Here is a 17199-nt window from a genome sequence, read left to right as displayed (position 1 = left end):
GTGTTTAGGAAAAAGATATAAAAATAAGGTTTAGGGTTTAGGACTACAATTACAATTGTGAGGATTAACATAGATACTTACAATTTGAAAGAAATTGAGGCAAGAGTTATTTAAGAAATGGGACATGCAATAAAATATATAAAAATAAGCTGTGTATACACTGTATATCAGAATACCAAAATGTCTCATGTTGTTGACATCATATCACTGCAAAAATAAGAAGAATCCCATGTTAGAAGGGAAAACAGAAGGTTAAAAATGATCCTAATAGGCAAATGCTGCTGGTAGTTTCGAAGTAGCCCAAGAAAAGGCAACAGAAATAAATCCAATCATGATCTAAAGTCCCCTAGTTTCTAATTGGCAGACCTTGACTTAAGAACAACCATAAAGCATGTGAACCAGTTAATTTTGTAACCAATCAAAGCCTAACAATGATTATGGATTTGTTATTGTCAGATCAAGTGCTTATACTAGGCCAAAACTTATACTTGTTAGTAATGGTGCAATTTTATTTCTCTAATAGTTTCTCAGAACAGCATCTAGAATTCTAGCATAAGGCTACACCCATTACAGGCGCTATATGTCAACATGTTAACCCTGGATGGGATGTTATGCTCATCAAACATTAAAAGTGAAATTGGGTTAAATTAAAACCAACAGCTCTCATTAGCAATTATATATTTATATGTCATGGACTAATGGTGGTGGATGCCTCACACAAGATCATTCATAACATTCCATGAAGTAGGTAGACATACTCTAAAATGGTTCCAGTTAGGGCTCATAAATGCTGCAACTAGAAACATTATACATTGTGTCTACCTTCTTATTTATTCCTTTGTTTTGGACTTCTGGTGATGTCATTGTGACCATCTTGTAGCAATTATTGGTGCCTTGGCAGTAACAAAGACAATGCAATATATGAAGCAGATGGGACCAAAATAAAATCAGATTAGTGTTATTAAACTCATGAACATCGAAAGAGGAAGAACAACTAATCCAATCAATGCCTAGAAAGAAAGTGCAACTGCCTTCTTAACCTCGTCTGTCCAACACATTCAGGCAGTATCATTCGGAACAAGGATGAGCAAAATTCAAAGGAAGTCTAGAGCTGGGAACTAGCATCTATTTTGGATGTCTCATGTAAGTGAATTAATTTTTACCCATAGGCAAAACAACAAAAGGATCACCTAAAAGAATAAAATAAAATTGATTTCTAAAAGGATATAACATTTGAAGTCTCAACATGCAACTGCATCAATCTTCCTTGTTACATTCAACACAACCATGCTGGTTAGAATTTAGTATTCAGCATTGCCAAATAAGTTTGTCATAAGCAAGAGAAATTTGCAAAGAGACTCACTGCAAGAGATACTTTCATTGTGATAGAAGATGTGTAATTAATACATGGAGGACTGTGAATTAGAACTCAATATGCAGTTTTCAGGAAGAATACAAGACTGCTCTGGTCATTAATAAGCTATACAATAAGGCTTACACTCTTGACATTTTGGTTTAAGTTATATAACACCTTGAAAATGGACCACACAACAACATAACTAAGAAGATACAACAATAAAGTAGATTACTGATTGTCAGTTAACATGGTTTGACTAAATTTTGGGATGCTATAGTGAATATGCACTAGATATGGTGACAATAAGCTATCACAGCATATGCTTTATCATTGTAAAATTGAAACTCATCCCATAACTCGTAATTAATGAAGTTAAATCATTACCTTGTATTACAAATTAACGACAAGATTTCGTTTTGACCTCCGGTTCACATGAATCTGAATCACTTGCTCTGTAACCTATACATTAACAAAGCAGAGATCTCCAATGAGGAAATATAACCGTGCAATATCTCAATTCACAAGGGATGCTGAATTACCTGGACGCTTTTTGTTCACTTTCCAAACTGAGCTCCGAATTCTGGATACTCTACTAATCCAATCATACCCCTATGGACAAAGTTCCAAGTGTGGAACAGTATAAATCATAAATCATAAACCATAAGTCAGGGAATAACAAACAAATATACATATTCAAGTTCAATTAACTGCAGGCATGCAACTTGATTGCCAATTGTGCAACACTCTGAAGCCATATGATGTAATCTCGACTTCAAATTCAAAACTTATGCAATTTTTTTCCAAAGAAAAAAATAACAGAAACGAAAATATGAACATTCTAGTAAAAAAAAATTCATGCAATTTGTACATCTTCCAAGTTATGGAACCTACACTCAATCACAGCTTCATTTCCAATTTCTAAAAGCTAGGCTTCACTAACAACAATTACACAATAACCGCTTAGAAGGTGAGTCTAATTGTGCCGTTATAGTAGAATCAATTAAAGAAATAAAATTAGAAGTGAACCTTCTTCGGATTTCTAGGAACGCCATAGCCACTGTAATACATCTGTCCAACGAGAACCTGCATGGCGGCGTCGCCAGCCTTGGCCTCCTGGAGTGTCTCATGGAACCACCGCCTTGCACAGTCGGCAACCACCGCGGCGAGGGGCGTCCGTTGGTGCTCCTTAGTGGGAGATTGAGACGGGGATGGTTTGGGCGGTTGCGTCAGCCTTGGGCGTTGCGACTTTACAGATGACACAATCCGAAGAGGAGAAAAAGATTGAAATGATTTCCCCATCGCAGAGGAGAAAAAGAGAGTGACGGTTGCGACTGACTTTTGTTTTTCTAATTATTATTATTGATATTTGTTGTTCTATGGAAAAAGGTTAGGTTCAGTTCTGCAAAGTAGCGTGTTGGTCTCAACTATCTTTGGAACTAACCTTACTCTCTTAGAGCCCGTTTGGGAAGTAGCATAAGTTACTTTTTTTTACTTTTAGATTATGAAAAGTCATAATCTGCGTGTTTGGCACCATTTTAAAAAAAAGTTTTTAACTTTTCGAAAAGTTAATTTACAGCTTTTTGAAGAAGTAGAAATAGATGACTTCTCGACTTTTTGATAAGTCATTCTACCACTTTTTTTTTTAAATTAATTTCAAAACAAAAAAAAATTTACTCTGTGAAAAATAATTGACTCTTCACCACTATTTTCACTCAAGGTCTGCTAGAAGCATTGGCCTTCCACCATCATTCCACCATCATTCTCATGCAATGTTCCAAACCTCACTATCATTTTCACGTAATGATTCATCTGATGAAAGTATTGATCCTCTACCACCATTTTCATTTTCAGACAATATTGCATCTGAAGAACAACCTACTGCATATATTCCTTCTAAGTATTTTTTTATCATTTTATCACTCTATTTTTTATTATTAAATTTGTATTTAACTGTGGTATGAAATTTTAGTTTTAATTTTATTTTTTTCACATGTGCTTAATACAAAAAAAATATAATTAAACTCTATCGTTGACGACAATCATTATAAAATTGTCATATGTGTTTAATCAAGTCCTCTTTCAGTTGTCTATACCGCTGTCTATTTGAATTGTCTCTTGCAACGGCTAATTTTAATAAAGTGGTTAGCATTTTAAACTTTAAAAGTAAAAATAACCAACCCAACCAAAAATTATTTTATAACGTGTAAAAATTAAATTTTTTTTAGAGTAAAGTATCGTTTTTGTCCCCAACGTTTGGGGTAAGTTCTATTTGTGTCCCTAACGTTTAAATCGTCCTATTTGTATCCTTAACGTTTATAAAAGTGATTCAATGTTATCCCACTATCAATTATACTAACAAATCAGATTATATTTTTCAATTATTCTCAATTAGGTCTCACTTGGATGTGTTCGATTTTAATATTAGACCCACTATTTGTATTTAGATTCAATTATGTCCCCAGAAAAGTGAATTATGTAAATGTTGTAGGAATTAGTTTCAACATTTGATGAGCTATTTTTCGGAGTAGATCATCGATTATATTCCAAATATTTGTATTCTAACTTCAAGAAGAGTTTTTTAAAACTCAAACTAGAGCGCTCATGATGTGTAATTGATGGCAGGATAACATTGAATCACTTTTACAAACGTTAGAAATACAAATAGGACGATTTAAACGTTAGGGATACAAATAGGATTTACCCCAAATGTTGGGGACAAAAACGATACTTTACTCATTTTTTTAATATAAACAAATTTAATTAATTATAATTTAATATAATAATATAACTAATATTCAATATTAATTATAATATAAATAATTAATATAAATTATTAATTAAATAAAAACTTAATTATTTAATTTAATTAATTATTTAATTAATTATTATTTAAATAATTAATATAAATTATTAATTAAATAAAAATATAATTATTTAATATAATTAATTATTATAATTATTATTGAATTAATTATTATTTAATTATTTAATATAATTATTTATTTAATTAAGATTTTATATAATTATTTATTTTTATAATAACTTGCCAAGTGACAAGTTATTATTGGACACTATGAGTCTCCATTCAGAGGGACTCTCTCATTTCAAAAACTGTGCAGGAGCTTCTTCTATCTTCTTTCCAACGATAAGTTCCTGCTTCTATCCAAAATAGGGTATCAACTTCTTACCCGTTGGAGTTGCTTTTAGACCATTTCTAGTAGGAAACTCATTTCAGTCCCTATTTATAGTCCACTTGTCATAAATAGTTACTCCACATCAATATTTTTGTCATAAACAGTAATTAAGAACTCAAACCATCTCTCTTTTCTCCGTTAGAAGGAATTAACTTTAGTTCCTATTGTGGTCCCACTTAATTAATTAATTAAAATACTTAAAATTAATATAATTAATTTTTTTCAATAATATTATTTAAATTTATAAATTTAAAAATAATTCATTATTAAAAGATATTAATATTAAATAAATTCATATATAATAATAATACACAATATATAATTCGAGATTATACTAATTTATAGTTTTGTGTTTACAACTGCTAATTTTAATAATATCATTAGCATTTTAAATTTTAAAAATAAAAATAACCAACTCAACTAAAAATTATTTTATAAGGTATAAAAATTAAATTTATTTTTTAATGTAAGTAAATTTAATTAATTATAATTTAATATAATAATATAAATAATATTCAATATTAATTATAATATAAATAATTAATATAAATTATTAATTAAATAAAAATATAATTTTTATTATAATTATTACTAATTTAATTATTATTTAATTATTTAATTATTTCAGATTTTATATTATTATTTTTTAAAAATAACTTGCCAAATGACAAGTTATTATTGGTTAACTTGAGTCCCTATTTAGAGGGACTTAAAAAAAAAATATTAAACCTATTGAGCAATAACAAATAATTTTAGAAACACAAATATATAATAACCAAAAATAAAATTATTGATTTACCTGATTATTTTTTTGTTCTAAGTATCACCAAAAAATAATTCTATTGAGTTTTGTCCTCACTTCAATCTTTGAACACTGTCCATTATAAAAAAAATAAATTAATTATTTTAAATAAATAATATAAATAATACTTGACATTGTTATTAACTTAAAAAAAAAATAAAATATACCTCTTTAAATCTTTGTTGTGCATTCAATGGTTAATATTTTGCTGTTCACTTCTCTTCAATGGTTTTTCTTCATATGTCTTGTTTTAGTATGGAAGGAAAATTAGAATGAGAAGAGTAGAAGACCAAAAGTTTGGGAACCACTAAAAGAGAGAGAAGAGTGGCGTTGATGCCTCTGATGGTTTGAAACAAATATTTGAAAAAAATACTAGGTTACTTTAATTAATAGTATGGGCTTGGGCTAGTATAATAGAACCATTTTTATTAATTATTAGAATAGGCTATTTGTTAACAAGAGCAACAATAATTCAAATATCCAATACATAGTGCAGTTTTTAGTTATTTTAATTTATAAAATTTTGTAACTTATATTTTTTTTAATATTATATATAAAAAAATTTAATATTATTAATTATTACTATTTGTCTATTTACTATTTTTTTTAAAAAATTTTGGGGGGGACCATGGCCACCTTAGGTCCCCCCGTGGATCCGCCACTGCTTATGTGAGAAATAGGGACTCAACTTCTTGCCCATTATAACACCCCAATTCTCCATAGAGTTATTCTTAGAAATTCTGTGATGAGAAATTCGATAAATATCTGAGAATCACCTCATTATAAAATAATAAGGTGGATTTAGACATGATAAATAAAAAGAACAATATAGATATATCATTAGGTTTAGTTAACTATGAACCAACACGCATTAAACCGCTTTCTTTCTCTTGGTTCAGCCGAACCGGAATCAAAAGCCCATCATCAGGAGAAATTAACTATGATTAGCCTTAATTTTCTTACTTCTTCTTCCTCTGATGACCGAACCTGAGAAGGATCCCCAACCCCAGTTCCACCTCTTGGTTACCTCTTCCATTAAATGCTCATCCTTATGTGTCTTATTGAGAAGAAACCAACGAAACCTCTGCACTGCCTCATCCCACCTCCTCTTCCTCTATCTAATAAACCCAGTGCTTTTCATCCTCTTCAAAATTAAAACACGCACAAATGGAAGAAAGAACAGAGGAAAGAATGAAATGAAGCTGAGGGAGAAGGAAGGAGCCATCAACAGCAAGAAGATAGACTGCATTCCTCATCATTCTGAATCTTTGAAGTATCCTTACTGGGTGAGAACCGGCAACTCTGTTTCTCTTCTTCTTCTTCAAATTCAAAGAAAGAAATTCTCTTCTTTCCTCTTGTTCCATTTCTGCCATTCTAATTTCAATTTCTGCTAGAACAGTGGTAACCATAAGTAAAAGAGGAGTGAGAACTCTCTCTTGCTCAAACTTGAACCGGCCACTTGTTCGTAGGGAGAGTGACCGAAGCTTCAATTTCGTATGGTTAGGATCTCTAATTCAAGGAAGAAGCACAAACAGAATTTTGAACTTCAAAAGAGGTAAGGGTTTGAGTGTTTAGAAGGATATGTTTGTGACTGATTGATGGTGCTGTTGGTGAATTGTAGGCTTGATAATGTTATTTGGGGTTTTAAGTTGTTATGTGCAGAATTTACTTGAAGGCTAAAGGCCATGTTTTATGATTGAATTAGTTGGTAGTATAAGTTGTTGTGCTTGAGATGGGTTCTGTTATAACTAACCCAGTTGGATGATGATGAATGATGATTTATTATGTGAATGAACGATAGAAAGTACATGTGGAAATTCTGTTTTTAACATGATGCAGAAAAATGAATGTTCACTTGTGTATAAGCACTTGAAAACTTGGAAAATATTGACTCTGGATTTTTGGGACTGCGCTAATCACTCTAGCAACTTTGGTTAGTCACAAGAAAGTTGGAATTATGGTTTTAGGGGAGTTTTAGGTTTAAATATAAGATTTGGTATGTGAGGTTGTTGGAATTACTTGATGCAGAATTTCTGCATATTTGGCAGTGACTTAAAATAAATTCTGGTAATAGTCCGGACCACCTTTTTGGATAAAATTATTTTTTTGTAAAACTTAGGTGTGTCTTGAATGTGCCATAAAAATTTCAAGGGATTTGGCCAAGTAGTTTAAAAGATATGAATTTTTGAAAACAGTAGCTGCTACATAATTTTTCTGGTTTCCTGGTTCTGCAACATCGATTTCAAACCACTGGAACTTATGTTTTACGTAACATTTTAAGTTGCTACCAAAGAGGTTTTGAAGATCTGTATCTTCACTTTAATTGAGTACAAATTTCATATTCATATCTATTTTGTAGACTTAATTAAGTCACTTGGAAGCTGGGTTGCTTGCTGGAAATTCTGAACTGATTTATGAAAGCAGGGCATTACTTCCAATTGAGAATTAATTAATCAAATGAAGTGATATGAACTTAAAAAATGTTTGTTCTGAAACTTAGGAAAGTTGAGTGTAATCTACCCAAAATTTAGAAGTAACGGATTATAATTGAAATTATTATGGATTTTATGAAAACGCTGCTGCTTGCTGTTTTTCTGAATCTTTACAAGTGCAGTAGCAGAATTTTAAAACCTTGTATAAAATTCAATTCTGGTCCAAATGCGGTAAAATCTAATTCAAAGTAAAGGTTAGGATCTCTAGAATTACTTTGATAAGAGAGATAGTCCGTGCGTAGGCTTTCACAACATAAAAACCACATAACAAGACAGCAAGGTGCTGTTCCTACAAACCTAGAATAACAGTCTCGGTTTTTCCTCAATAGCTGGAGATAGACTGCCCAGAAAAATATAATTTCTAGACCTTTAGAAACTTGAGTTTAATACGAACATGTGGACATAAAATTTGTGCGAGTCTGAGTTCGTTTGTGATATTAATCGTTAGATAGAAAATCGGTCGCCAAAAGGGTATTAGGCTAAACAAGCTAAGAAGTGAATAAGAATGCAAGTTACCCCTAGGAAGGTTAAAGTTAAAAGGGTGATGCGGAGGTATGCTTAGTAATATGGTGATGTGGAGGTATGCTTAGTTATGTGGTGATGCGGAAGTATGTAAATTTATGAGGTGATGCGGAGGCATGATGAAAAGACAGGAAATAAGAAACAATGAATGAAAAGGATAGTTGAATGTTATTTGTTTGACTGGGCCTTTGTGCCAAACTACTAATGCAGAAGTACCCGCTTGACTGATAGCCCAAGGTTGCTAATGCGGGAATTGCGATCCCGTTAGTACGAAAGGCTCATATGTAGTAAATATTATCAAGTCTAGAATTTTAAAGGGCTACCGGGAAGTAACACCCGATGACTGGCAGTGATCCGGACCTGTCGGAAATTGGGTTGTTACAACTTGGTATCAGAGCAGTTCGTTCCTAATAGAGCCTGGGAATGGACTGACTATACTTCATTGCATACTCTGCTTTTTGTTTTCTCATGCTATTAGGGTATCTTCATTGATGCATTCAGCATGATCGTCTGCGAGCGCTTGTTCAGGAATTATTCATACTTGACCTGATATGTTAAGGCTGATTACCTTGATGTTGATTGTTGGGAATGAATAAGACCTAAATGATTGTGAGTGGATGAATTTATCGATATAGGATTTCTCGCAACACCTGCGATTATCAGATAGACCGCGATCATGAAACTTTTAAACGCCGATGACCACATTTGTGTGGCATGCTACTGCTGTATTAGAAGTACGGTTGATTGTTAAACGTTGGGATATAAATAGTACGAGAATGGTAACGATAAATCCAAGACGGCCCGATGTGGGTGATGCACAGTGCAAGCACGGTGACACGAAGTACGAATGTGGAGAATTTCCATCGATTTTGCTTACGAACACCTTTAGGATCAAACCTTTTCTTGCGTAAGATAGTTGTTGAGATAGTTAAGATAGGGTCTTCTGTGGTTTTATAACCTTTAAGATATACTCGAAGTTTCGAGGGCGAAACTTTTTGTAAGGTGGGTGGGATATAACACCCCAATTCTCCATAGAGTTATTCTCAGAAATTCTGTGATGAGAAATTCGATAAATATCTGAGAATCACCTCATTATAAAATAATAAGGTGGATTTAAACTTGATAAGTAAAAAGAACAGTATAGATATATCATTAGGTTTAGTTAACTATGAACCAACACGCATTAAACCGCTTTCTTTCTCTTGGTTCAGCCGAACCGGAATCAAAAGCCCATCATCAGGAGAAATTAACTATGATTAGCCTTAATTTTCTTACTTCTTCTTCCTCTGATGACCGAACCTGAGAAGGATCCCCAACCCCAGTTCCACCTCTTGGTTACCTCTTCCATTAAATGCTCATCCTTATGTGTCTTACTGAGAAGAAACCAACGAAACCTCTGCACTGCCTCATCCCACCTCCTCTTCTTCTATCTAATGAACCCAGTGCTTTTCATCCTCTTCAAAATTAAAACACGCACAAATGGAAGAAAGAACAGAGGAAAGAATGAAATGAATCTGAGGGAGAAGGAAGGAGCCATCAACAGCAAGAAGATAGACTGCATTCCTCATCATTCTGAATCTTTGAAGTATCCTTGCTGGGTGAGAACCGGCAACTCTGTTTCTCTTCTTCTTCTTCAAATTCAAAGAAAGAAATTCTCTTCTTTTCTCTTGTTCCATTTCTGCCATTCTAATTTCAATTTCTGCTAGAACAGTGGTAACCATAAGTAAAAGAGGAGTGAGAACTCTCTCTTGCTCAAACTTGAACCGGCCACTTGTTCGTAGGGGGAGTGACCGAAGCTTCAATTTCGTATGGTTAGGATCTCTAATTCAAGGAAGAAGCACAAACAGAATTTTGAACTTCAAAAGAGGTAAGGGTTCGAGTGTTTAGAAGGATATGTTTGTGACTGATTGATGGTGCTGTTGGTGAATTGTAGGCTTGATAATGTTATTTGGGGTTTTAAGTTGCTATGTGCAGAATTTACTTGAAGGCTAAAGGCCATGTTTTATGATTGAATTAGTTGGTAGTATAAGTTGTTATGCTTGAGATGGGTTCTGTTATAACTAACCCAGTTGGATGATGATGAATGATGATTTATTATGTGAATGAACGATAGAAAGTACATGTGGAAATTCTGTTTTTAACATGATGCAGAAAAATGAATGTTCACTTGTGTATAAGCACTTGAAAACTTGGAAAATATTGACTCTGGATTTTTGGGATTGCGCTAATCACTCTAGCAACTTTGGTTAGTCACAAGAAAGTTGGAATTATGGTTTTAGGGGAGTTTTAGGTTTAAATATAAGATTTGGTATGTGAGGTTGTTGGAATTACTTGATGCAGAATTTCTGCATATTTGGCAGTGACTTAAAATAAATTCTGGTAATAGTCCGGACCACCTTTTTGGATAAAATTATTTTTTTGTAAAACTTAGGTGTGTCTTGAATGTGCCATAAAAATTTCAAGGGATTTGGCCAAGTGGTTTAAAAGATATGAATTTTTGAAAACAATAGCTGCTACAGAATTTTTCTGGTTTCCTGGTTCTGCAACATCGATTTCAAACCACTGGAACTTATGTTTTACGTAACATTTTAAGTTGCTACTAAAGGGGTTTTGAAGATCTGCATCTTTACTTTAATTGAGTACAAATTTCATGTTCATATCTATTTTGTAGACTTAATTAAGTCACTTGGAAGTTGGGTTGCTTGCTGGAAATTCTGAACTGATTTATGAAAGTAGGGCATTACTTCCAATTGAGAATTAATTAATCAAATGAAGTGATATGAACTTAAAACTTGTTTGTTCTAAAACTTAGGAAATTTGAGTGTAATCTACCCAAAATTTAGAAGTAACGGATTATAATTGAAATTATTATGGATTTTATGAAAACGCTGCTGCTTGCTATTTTTCTGAATCTTTACATGTGCAGTAGCAGAATTTTAAAACCTTGTATAAAATTCAATTCTGGTCCAAATGCGGTAAAATCTAATTCAAAGTAAAGGTTAGGATCTCTAGAATTACTTTGATAAGAGAGATAGTCCGTGCGTAGGCTTTCACAACATAAAAACCACATAACAAGACAGCAAGGTGCTGTTCCTACAAACCTAGAATAACAGTCTCGGTTTTTCCTCAATAGCTAGAGATAGACTGCCCAGAAAAATATGATTTCTAGACCTTTAGAAACTTGAGTTTAATACGAACATGTGGACATAAAATTTGTGCGAGTCCGAGTCCGTTTGTGATATTAATCGTTAGATAGAAAACCGGTCGCCAAAAGGGTATTAGGCTAAACAAGCTAAGAAGTGAATAAGAATGCAAGTTACCCCTAGGAAGGTTAAAGTTAAAAGGGTGATGCGGAGGTATGCTTAGTAATATGGTGATGTGGAGGTATGCTTAGTTATGTGGTGATGCGGAGGTATGTAAATTTATGAGGTGATGCGGAGGCATGATGAAAAGACAGGAAATAAGAAACAATGAATGAAAAGGATAGTTGAATGTTATTTGTTTGACTGGGCCTTTGTGCCAAACTGCTAATGCAGAAGTGCCCGCCTGACTGATAGCCTAAGATTGCTAATGCGGAAATGTCTGCCTAATTGATAGCATATTGTATGTTGAATGGGCCTTTGTGCCAAATTGCTAATGCGAAAGGGCCCGCCTAACGGATAGCCTGAGATTGCTAATGCGGGAATGTTTGCCTAATTGATAGCACTGTTTCTTACTGTGATACACATTATTATGATAAGGCCTAATTGACACGGGTAACCGTGATGCCAAGGTGTCTAATTGACACAGTAAAGAAACCATATTCGGGGTTCGCTCCGAGTAACGTCGGGTTGCGGGTAGACAACCGACGCATGAGCTCATGGCATGCACTAGGAACAGGCATGCATCATAAATTGTTTGCACATTTGATTGTGTTTGTTTACTGTTCATTCCTTCTGCGATGTGCATTTGCTTCTTGTTAATTCTCTATTTTCTGATTCTTGTCTATATATTAATATTATGACGTAACTTTCTCAAAGCTTAGAATAACGTAATAAATTTAGGAATAATAATCATAGAGAATAGCGTGAGAACGGCATTCATCCCAAAGAAAGATGCCAAGAAAGAGTTATGTCAGAGCCCATGATACGGAAGTAGCCGAGAGACTTAGTAAACGAGTTATTACGATAGAGCCAAAACTCTAGGTTTCACGAGAGAGATGCGCTTTCACGATGTCACCTTACTGGGAACCATATAGGTTCTCACCCCTTCCTTTTTTTCTTCCCCCACAGATGAGAGATCCAGACTTGATCGCTGTCACAGGAGTTATATTCAGAGAGGTACCAGAGGAGCACGTGTTGTCGGACTCTGCAGGAGATGCTCGAAACTAGTCTTGAGCTGATGGTTGCAAACTTGTGCCTCGACGGTGGAAAGAATGTACGATAGATGGTATTCATTCCTTAGACTTTGCTTTCCCTCACTTCTGTAGCATTTTTGAGGGATAGGACTTGATATTTCCTTTTCTTTTAGCCCGGGTACCAGCTTAGGGATTTTCTATATGAACTAGGTATCTGGAAAGTTGTCAGTTGTATATATATATATAAGCGTGTCAAGTTTGTATGAACGCTTTTCTGTGATCTTATTGCTAAATTTAATTTTACTGTTAATTTGGTATTTATTTTATATTGTATATCTCTGAAGATGTTCATGGTTTTGTTAATAGGTTTGTTAAAACAACTATATGATAAAAATAAGTTGACATACGCGATCCGTTAGTACGAAAGGCTCATATGTATTAAATATTATCAAGTCTAGAATTTTAAAGGGCTACCGGGAAGTAACACCCGACGACTGGCAGTGATCCGGACCTGTCGAAAATTGGGTTGTTACACCCATTGGAGGTGCTCTTAGAGCACCTTCAACGACTGGGTTCCCATTTAACTTTTTCTGACATGTGACGGAACCTACCGTTGAAACATAGAGAGATAGAGTCTCTACACATAGTTTAAGAAGAGAGAATCTCCATTCAAAGGGACTCATATTAACCAATAATAACTTGTCACTTGGCAAGTTATTATAAAAATAAATAATTATAATAAATAATTATATCTCTATTTTTTAAAATGCTAACCACATTATTAAAATTAGTCGTTGCAAAATTAGCCGTTAAAAACTAGCCGTTACTATGTTATCGTTATTGTTAATAAATTAATATCTTATTACTTTATATATACCACTTACATACACTTCTATTCTCACACTTTCTTCTACTCTTCTTCATCTTCTTCCAAGTTTACGAAATCAAAGTTCTGCTGATATTATTTTTTATTCGAAAAAATGGATCCAAACCAACTCAACTCTTTTTTCAATTATTTACAAAATTTTTCTCAAACTCCAAATACCCAACAATCTCAAACCTTAAACTCTCAAGTTTCAAATCAAAACTTCACACTACTAAATACATTTCAAAATCCAAATTCACAAAATCTTCCTAATTTCAATTTTCAAGCTCTTTATAATAATCAATTTCCTATATTCCAACCACAAAATCATAATTCACAGACACCACATTTTCCATTTTCATCCATATTTAACCCCTCTATCGGAAATGTTACTCCAACATCTTTGCCGTTTCTAACTCAATTTAGTGCATCAAGACATAACTCATCTGGTGTTGGTAGCTCTTTTAATCCATCCTCTCAGACTCCGATACAATCTAGTCTAAATTCGCAATATTCAGATTTTGCCAACTCTCGTGGATTAGATGCTATCGACCTCAATGATGATGATATTGAAGATCGGAGGCAAGATAATATTCAACACTGGCATTAGAAAGAGGATGAGATGCTGATCAGTGCATGGTTAAATGTTTCAACTGACCCTATAGTTGGTACCGATCAAAAGGGAGAAATATTTTGGAGTCAAATTCACAGCTACTGTGTAGAATTTTACTCCGACATGACAAGGGAGGTAGTTGCATGTAAGAAACGATGGTATAAGATCAACAAGGCTATTGCACGATTTGCTGGTTGCTGCGATCAAGCTAGTTGAAACATAAGGAGTGGTTCGAACGCTGATGATATAAAGGAGTTGGCCTATAGACTTTATTCCACAAATTAATGTCAAAAATTCACTTTTGAGAGGCATTGGAATATGCTTCATTTGGAGCAAAAATGGAGAAGTCAACTACCTACACAGAGTGGAGGCTCAAAGAGAACTAAGGTTAGTGCAACTGGAGCATACTCATCCTCATCAAACCCAGATACATTGTTGGCAGACGAACCCAGTGTGGACTCTCCCGTTCTCCCATAAAGATCAAAGAAGAGCAAGCGAAAAGGTAAGGGAAAAGTACAAATATCTGAAGATCTTAGCGAAAAGAAATCATCAGTTGTTAAAAAACTATCTCTCATGGAAGATATTAAGAATGTTAGAGAAAAGAAACTAATGGATAGGAAAAAAGAAAGAGAAGAGGAGAGAGCACATAAGCAAAGATTATGGCAATAAAGGAGAAGGAGTTACAAATTCAAGCGGCAATGAAAGAACAAGAATTACAAACTCAAGCAGCAATGAAAGAACAAGAATTACAAACTCAGAGGTATATTAAAGAAATGGAGATAAATGCAAAAGAAAGGGAAATGGAAAGGATGGCTAAGGAAAGGGAAAGGGAAATGGATATGCAAATACTTAATGTTGATACGTCTACAATGAGTGAAAAACGACGAGCTTTTCATGAGATTACATGTGAGAAAATAATTGCGAAGTGGTTTACTTAATAGTTCCTTGTATTCGTAGAGTTACGTAGTATGTTCTTATTTTTATTGTATATTACTGGTATGTGATGTAGTCTGTTTTATTCATTTCTGATATAACTTTTCAAATTAGTCCATATTATTGTGCCGTTATTGTTCATGAAAGTGACTGTTAAGTAGCCGTTGCAAAACTAGCCGTTAAGTAGCCATTGCAAAACTATCTGTTAAGTAGCCGTTGTAAAACTAGCCATTGAGAAGTAGGTACTTGTTGCAGACACACTTATAAATATCAACTATCAATGATTCTGCAACTCCATTTCAACTTTTGTTTCTCACCTCGAAAGAGTACTAAAAATTACATTTCAAGATATGGCTAGAATTTTGATGATATGTTTAATGAGGCTTTGTATGGCAAAAGAAAACGGCAAGATAACACACTCATAGATAATTAGATCGATGAGTGTTTATTCGAAGATTCAGAAGAAGAGGATATCGATATATAGAAGCTCTATCCCAACTCTTCGTAGATGGATCAACAGAGATCGAGAAGTAGGACATGATCGTCTTTTCCAAGATTACTTTGCAGATGAACCGGTGTATAATGCTGACATTTTTCGACGGAGATTTCGAATAAGAGGACATGTGATCCTTCAGATAGTAGACGCTCTCTCAAATATTTATCTGTATTTCCAATAGAAGGTTGATGCAACTGGAAAAAGATGCTTGTCACCACTTCAAAAATGCACCCTGTGATACGGATGTTAGCATATGGTGTAGCAGGTGATGCTTTTGATGATTATGTGTGCATAGGTGAGAGCACTACAATTGAATGCTTGGAAAAATTTTTTGATGGTGTCATTTCGGTGTTCGAGGATGAATACTTGCGAAAACCAAATCCAAATGATGTACGACGCCTGCTATAAAAGGCGGAGGGTTGTGGCTTTCCCGGCATGTTGTGTACCATTGACTGCATGCATTGGTAATGAAAAAATTGTCCAAAGGCGTGGAAAGGTATGTACATGAGTGGTTATCGTGGGATTGAAACCATAGTACTTGAGGTTGTAGCATCTTCGGACCTTTGGATATGGCATGCGTTCTTTGGAGTTTCTGGTTCAAATAACGATATTAATGTGTTAGATCATTCTCCAGTGTTCGATGATATTCTAAATGACCGTGCTCCGGAGGTAAATTATACTATTAATGGTAATAATTATACTATGGGATACTATTTTAGCAGATGGTATTTATCCTGAATGGGTCACATTTGTCAAATCAATCTCAAAGCCACAAGGGGAGAAATGCAAGTTATTTTCACAATACCAAGAAGGGAAAAGAAAAGATGTGGAACGAGTATTCGGAGTGTTGCAAGCACGCTTTGCAATTATACGTGGTCCAGCTCTCTTTTGAAAAAAGAAGAAGGTTGCCAACATAACGAGAGCTTGTATTATATTACATAATATGATTGTTGAGGATGAAAGAGACACTTATGCAGGAAATTTTGCTCAAGGCTTAGAGTATGACAATGTCGAAAATGGCTTATCACAACCTCAGTTGGGAGAGGAAGATTTTGCACCATACAATCAATTTTTCCAAAGAAATGCCCAACTTCGAAATAGGCAGTAGCATAGACAATTGAAAGAGGAATTGATTGAACACATATGGCAATTTCACAATGCTTGTCGTCAACTATAGAGCTTAATTATGGTTTTCTTTGTATTAAGTAATTTTACAAATTAGTGTAATCCCGAATTATATATTGTGTATTATTGTTACATATGAATTTTTTTAATATTAATATCTTTTAATAGTAAATTATTTTTAAATTTATAAATTTAAATAATATTATTGAAAAAAATAATTACATTAATTTTAAATATTTTAATTAATTAATTAAATGGGACCATAACAAGGACTAAAGTTAGTTCCTCCTAATGGAAAAGAGAGAGATGCTTTGAGTTTTTATTTACTATTTATGACGCAAAAACTGATGTGGAGTTATTTTTTATGACAGTTGGACCATAAATAGGGACTGTGATGAGTTCCCTACTAGAGATGGTCTTAGATCATTTTATTATTATATCTAATGATATAGATTAAAGATTAA

At 33.7% G+C, this 17199-nt stretch overlaps 1 protein-coding gene and 2 long non-coding RNA genes across 7 annotated transcripts in view; 2 read left to right on the top strand and 1 right to left on the bottom strand.

Annotated features, from left to right (window-relative positions):
* LOC107622875 overlaps window positions 1–2748 on the bottom strand; it is a 4773-nt gene extending 2025 nt beyond the window's left edge. The window contains exons 1-5 of one of the 4 annotated variants that reach the window (XR_002356472.1): window positions 2384–2748; window positions 1897–1966; window positions 1742–1816; window positions 823–1270; window positions 1–207 (exon numbers count right to left, since the gene is read on the bottom strand). Coding sequence is in view for 2 of the 4 variants with exons in the window: in XM_016324938.1 (XP_016180424.1) it covers window positions 1755–1816; window positions 1897–1966; window positions 2384–2656 (405 nt within the window). In the remaining 2 variants the exon portion in view is untranslated. The remainder of the gene's footprint in view (window positions 208–822; window positions 1271–1741; window positions 1817–1896; window positions 1967–2383) is intronic. The other 3 variants (XR_001616291.1, XM_016324938.1, XM_021114288.1) reach the window with 3 other exon arrangements.
* LOC110268298 lies at window positions 6224–7178 on the top strand. The gene is made up of 2 exons (XR_002356473.1): window positions 6224–6639; window positions 6753–7178. It is a non-coding gene; the product is annotated as an uncharacterized LOC110268298 (long non-coding RNA).
* On the top strand, window positions 8630–13013 carry LOC107622876. 2 transcript variants are annotated; one of them, XR_001616292.2, is made up of 3 exons: window positions 8630–9965; window positions 10079–10234; window positions 12639–13013. It is a non-coding gene; the product is annotated as an uncharacterized LOC107622876 (long non-coding RNA). The 2 variants fall into 2 exon arrangements; XR_002356474.1 differs by having other exon boundaries at window positions 8643–10234; window positions 12639–12970.

Source organism: Arachis ipaensis, chromosome B10 (genome assembly GCF_000816755.2).
Source record: "Arachis ipaensis cultivar K30076 chromosome B10, Araip1.1, whole genome shotgun sequence".
In the NCBI taxonomy this organism is placed as follows: Eukaryota; Viridiplantae; Streptophyta; class Magnoliopsida; order Fabales; family Fabaceae; genus Arachis; species Arachis ipaensis.
Note: the sequence above shows the minus strand (reverse complement) of the source record. Positions and strands in the feature narration are given on the sequence as shown.